The 5,701-nt window shown below is 51.7% G+C and overlaps 1 protein-coding gene across 1 annotated transcript; it reads right to left on the bottom strand.

The window, feature by feature from the left end:
- Window positions 1–1,692: 1,692 nt before the first annotated feature.
- On the bottom strand, window positions 1,693–4,621 carry CCDC71L (coiled-coil domain containing 71 like). Its single transcript, XM_083400073.1, has one exon. It carries the CDS (start codon window positions 3,361–3,363, stop codon window positions 2,578–2,580), a length of 786 nt encoding a protein of 261 aa, XP_083256199.1. The 5' UTR covers window positions 3,364–4,621; the 3' UTR covers window positions 1,693–2,577.
- Between the last annotated feature and the right edge of the window lie 1,080 nt (window positions 4,622–5,701).

Here is a 5,701-nt window from a genome sequence, read left to right on the forward strand (position 1 = left end):
GACTCTTAGTATGACCCAAAAACAGCCACACTGCTCAGAAGGGCTTTGTGTCCTGAGGAGATTCTTCAGAATAACTAGACCAGCTGTCAGCCAAAAGGATGACGCTCTCTGTCTGGACTGCCTTCATGCCAAAACTCATCTTGGGGCTTTGCTCTTCTTTGCAACCAGTTCTGGCTTTCTCCTCGGTGGTGCTTTATAAACGCAGATGTATAATCTTCCCAAAAGTTGATTCCAACTGCTATCATAACGAAAGAAGTTCCAATCTGGAGCTCTGCAAAAGCCTTGTTGCTCCAAAGCAGGCAAGAGAGAGAGCAGGGAAGGCTCCAACTCATGGATGAGAAAGATACAGTGTGAACTCATGCAAACATCCATGCATCCAAATGAGAGCAGCTCATCTCTCGCTTAACTACCACCATTGTATGTCGGTAAAGCTTTATATGGATCCCCTAACACAAGCATAGGCAAACTCTGGCCCTCCAGATGTTTGGGACTACAATTCCCATCATCCCTAGCTAACAGGACCAGTGGTCAGGGATGGTGGGAGTTGTAGTCCCCAACATCTGGAGGGCCAGAGTTTGCCTATGCCTACCCTAACAAATGCACATTTATTGTGGTAGGTAACACACGACCATTACTAAAATACAGTGGTGCCTCGCAAGACGAAAAGAATCCGTTCCGCGAGTCTCTTCGTCTTGCGGTTTTTTTCGTCTTGCGAAGCAAGCCCCTTAGCGGTTTAGCGCTATTAGCGGCTATTAAAGGCTTAAGGGATTAGCGGATTAGCTGCTAAAAGGCTATTAGCGGCTATTAAATGTTTAAGGGATTAGCGGATTAGCTGCTAAAAGGCTATTAGTGGCTTAGATCAGCTGATAAGCGGCTTAGATCAGCTGATAAGCGGCTTAGCGAACAGCTGTTAAGCGGCTTAGTGAACAGCTGTTAAGCGGCTTGGGGAAAAGGGGGGGAGGGGGAAAAAAAAACCCAGGAATCGCAAGACATTTTCGTCTTGCGAAGCAAGCCCATAGCAAATTCGTTTTGCGAAGCACCTCCAAAACAGAAAACCCTTTCGTCTAGCGGGTTTTCCGTCTTGCGAGGCATTCGTCTTGCGGGGCACCACTGTACAGCTATCGGCATTTTAAGTTTGGCTAATGGGCCTGTTTTATTTACTGCTTGGACAAAGCTCCTGCTGGTCCATGATCCTGCATTTCTACCTTTGTCTACAAATTTGGGAAAAGTCGTTTGAAATAGATATGCTCCCAATGAGCTCAGCATTTAGACGGCAGTCCTAATCCCTTACCTGGGAGCAAGCACCACTGAATTTAGTAAATAGTTACTTCAGAATAGATGTGGTTAGGATTCAGCAGTCAGTAGTTTTCTGTACTACACTATTTCAGCTTGTATTGTATGTCAAATAGTTAACACATGCCAAGGCCACACAGATTATTTTAAACTGTAAGCATATTGAAGATCAATGGCTTTTGTATTTCCAATAAGATTTCAAGGGAAATAGAAGGCAGCCAGAACAGCAATTCTGAATGGCCACAACATTGTTTTTTTAAAGGTAGCGAACAATTTAAAATTCCTACTTGCTCCTGTATTTTAGTGATTTTGAACTTGTCACCCTGAACACTTTCAATGGACCTTAACACCTTGTAGTCCAGGTCAAACATTCTTAATAAATTAAACTGTAGAAGCAAATTCTTACTTTTACACTTTTATTAGTTTTCACTTAGCTTGAGAGCTTCTCTAAAGATTATATAAAATGAAGTATCCAATACATTTCTCATTTTTAGAAACTATTAGAAATACTAGTTAAATTTCAACTATAAAACTTTATTACATACAAAACATTCAACCATTATTATATTGAAAGTCTGTTATCACAAAGTCCAACTCATGTACAAAACAAAAAGGAGCAAAACATTTTTGCACCATCAAATCAGCCGCGAGCTGTTAATTAAGTCTTCATTCCTTGAGCATCCTTGGTCAAAAGCTTAAGTCCCGTTATCTGAAACTGGAAACACTTAGCATATTCAAGTAACCCTGAGAATCTAGTGCAATTGCACAAAAGTCATATATAATAGTCCATTGGCTACTTCTTAAAGGGGGGGAATTGGCATTAAACTGATAGCAAAGTTCCTTTGGAAAGGGGGGGGGCGGGAAGCAACAAGTGATCTCTTTGCCAAATTCGTGAGTGAGGTAGCCCAATGGCAAGAAAGAAAAAGTGACTCGAAAGGGAAGGTAAAACCAGACTGCATCTCTTGCCGCCTCCTCCTCAGCCCAAGGTTATCAAGGTAAGAAGAAAAGGCTCCCCTGCAGATCGCGTGGCGAGCAGCCTCCCAGTCCAGGTGGGGAAAATGGGGCGACAGTCCTCCCAAGACTTCGCCCTAAAGTGCAGTTCATTGAATGGTAAGGACGACCCAATCCGGACCAAAGTCATTGTAAACAGGTGACTGCCACGCGCCTCCCTTCGCTTGTTCGCTACGTCGCGGCTGGCGAGGAGAGAAGACCCCCCCCCCCATAAAAACACACCACAATCCCGGTTCTCCGGCCCCCCCATCCCCGGTGCCTGGGGCGGGTCCTTCAAGGGGCGCCCGCTCCTCGGCGCCCGCACAGCGGCAAGCGGCGGAGTCTCACGACGGGCGCCAGGTCTACCCCCAAGAGGCGCCGCGCTCTCCGCCGGGCGGCCTCCAAGCTGCGCCGGTTCCAGACGCTCCCGCGCACCTTGACGGAGGGGAAGGAGTCCGGCTGGCGGGGGGTGGCCGCCTGCCAGATGCTCTCGAGGGACCTGCCCTCGAAGAGAGTCCCCGCGGGCAAGGGCGGCGCTGCCGGGCCGGGAACCGACGGCTGCTGCTGCTGCTCGGGGCGCCCGTCGGAAGCGCAGCGGGCCACCTCGGCTTCTGCTTTGCAGCGCTTCTTGGCCGCCCTCTTCGCGCCTCCTCCGGCGGCGGCGACCCGCAAGCGCCTCCCCCTGGCGGCGGCTCTCCTCCACGGCCGCTCCCTCCTGCCCTGCGCCGCCGCCGCCGCCGCGAAGCCCCGGGACAGGTCCGGCACGGAGGCTCGGCACGAGGCGTAGCCGTAGACGTCCTTGCTGCGGAGGATGACGGGCGAGAACTGGTGCTTGAGGCTGCAGAGGAAGTTCCACAGCTCGGCGTCGGAGCTCATGAACTCCGTCGACTTGGGCACCAGCAGCTTGAAGGCGTCGCCCAGCGCCTTCGTGCCGCCGCCCAAGAAGAGCAGCGCCTGCGAGCGCGAGTGCACCACTTTCTCCGCCTCCGAGCCCGACGCGCCCCGAGGGGCAGGACAGGCGCTGACGGCGGCGGCGGGGGCGGCGGCTCCATGGCTGGCGGCAGCTCCGTGGGGTTTCATCGCCTGCTTCGCGCCGCGGCGGTGGCGCCGGCGGCGGGGGCTCCCTCTGGGTCTCTCCAGCGCCGCCGCCTGCCGTCGAGCAGCTACTGCGGCCGAGGGACTTGCGCGCAGCAGCTCCGGCTTCTCTCTTCCGCCGCCTCCTGCCTCTTTCTTCCCCAAAGAGGAGGAGCAGGAGGCGCCTTCCTCCTCCTCCTCCTCCGCCTCCCCTTCTGCGCCTCGCTCTTTTTTTTTTTCCCCTGGCGGGGGGCGCAACTTCTCTCGCTCCCCAAGGCGGACCACGCCGATCGATATCCCGCCGCCTCCCGGACTAGCCGGCACAAAATGGTGCTCTTTTTAAAGCCCCGGGCGGGGAGGGCGCGCTTGACACGCCTCCGCCGCCCTCCATTGGCACGTTTGAACGGCATCACGCGGCGGAGGCCCGCCCCGTCCAGGCCCCGGTCGGGGTGCGTGGCCGTCGCGGAAACGTCTGGGAGGCTGTTGCTTGGGAGAGGCTTGAGTTGGTGGCCTCGAGGCTCAACCAGCGAAGGGGGGGGGGGTCTGCTTCCGAGTTTAGGATGAGGGGATTTGTAACACTCCAATCTGGCATCATCATGTTGCATTTGTTGGTTTCACAAAAGAAGGCCTCCTTGCATATAATCTCCATTTCTAGGTCCCCACTTCTTGAAGCAAACCGTGATGGTTTCCTAGAACAACATCATGTGAGGGAAAATTGGATGCCATTTTATATTTCTTTGGTTGGAATTCACGTTGAAATTCAAAAGCTTGCCCTTAAGACATAGGAAGAACTAAATAGGGAAAAAACAAACCAAAAACCACAACGTAGCTTATAAGCATTCATTGTTATACTAATTGATGATAATTGGAGATATGCGTGCCCTTAAAGGATAATAATTGCATGTGCTGGTTTGCCTCAGTAGACGTATATCCAGAGGTTCTTGTGCCCCATTCTTAACCTTTCTGGCTCAGCAGAATGGAGAATCTCAACACAATCAGTATCTCTAGCAAAATTTAGAAAGTTGTTGCATTTATAATTTTATTTGGTTTAATTTTTTTAAATAAACTGTTCTTTCATCATCATCATCATCAATGGTAGGCAGTCTACCAACAGGAAAACATAATGGTACAATAATATTGGTTAAAAAGCAGATAGTGTAAGGAGGGCATGCCCCAAAAATGGTCCAGTCAGTCAATCATGCCTTCCATGATACTCCATTCTCTTTGCCCTCCTACATCATTTTTTTGAGGTCACCCACACACCCCAAGTCAGTCAGTAAAAGGTAAAGGTACCCCTGCCCGTACAGGCCAGTCGTGTCCGACTCTGGGGTTGTGCGCCCGTCTCACTTAAGAGGCCGGGGGCCAGTGCTGTCCGAAGACACTTCCGGGTCACGTGGACAGCGTGACGAAGCTGCTCTGGCGAGCCAGCGCAGCACACAGAAACGCCGTTTACCTTCCCACTGGTAAGCGGTCCCTATTTATCTACTTGCACCCAGGGGTGCTTTCGAACTGCTAGGTTGGCAGGCGCTGGGACCGAACAGCGGGAGCGCACCCCGCCACGGGGATTCGAACCGCCGACCATGCGATCGGCAAGTCCTAGGCGCTGAGGCTTTTACCCACAGCGCCACCCGTGTCCCACAGTCAGTCAGTATTCCAGGGCTATTCAGCACATTCAGTCCCTATTAGGCAGTTTGGGACATTTTGCCTTGGGATCGCCATGTCTAGCCCAGCACCCTGTTCTCACAGTGGCCAACCAGATAAGCAGAGCCTGGTAGCTCCCTCTTCTGCTTGGTCCTGTTTGGGGGTTACATAAAGGAACCAGAGAACTGAGATAATAATAATAATAATTGTTATTTATATCCCGCCCTCCCCAGCCGAAGCCGGGCTCAGGGCGGCTAACAACAATAAAACAGTACAACAGTACAACACAGCACAACACTCTAAAATCATTCATTATAAAATGAATTCAAATCAAACCAATGGCAACCATTGGGCCAGAGCTCTGCGAAGATTGCCAAAGGAGGGAGTCAGGCTGCACCCTGGCCAAAGGCCTGGTGGAACAGCTCTGTCTTGCAGGCCCTGCGGAAAGATGTCAAGTCCCGCAGGGCCCTGGTCTCTTGTGACAGAGCGTTCCACCAGATTGGTGCCACAGCCGAGAAAGCTCTGGCTCTAGTTGAGGCCAGCCTAACCTCTCTGTGGCCTGGGACCTTCAAGATGTTTTTATTTGAAGACCATAAGTTTCTCTGTGGTACATACCAGGAGAGGCGGTCCCGTAGGTACGAGGCTTTCAAGGATGGTGAATCTGCCCTCCAGACCAAAAGCATGGCCAATGGTCAGGGATGAT

The sequence above is a fragment of the Podarcis tiliguerta genome (genome assembly GCF_965153285.1).
Source record: "Podarcis tiliguerta genome assembly, chromosome: 10".
Taxonomy (NCBI): domain Eukaryota; kingdom Metazoa; phylum Chordata; class Lepidosauria; order Squamata; family Lacertidae; genus Podarcis; species Podarcis tiliguerta.

What these genes read in the sequence shown, in the direction of transcription:
- CCDC71L (XM_083400073.1), bottom strand. Translation starts at nt 3,363, where the DNA reads ATGAAACCCCACGGAGCTGCCGCCAGCCATGGAGCCGCCGCCCCCGCC.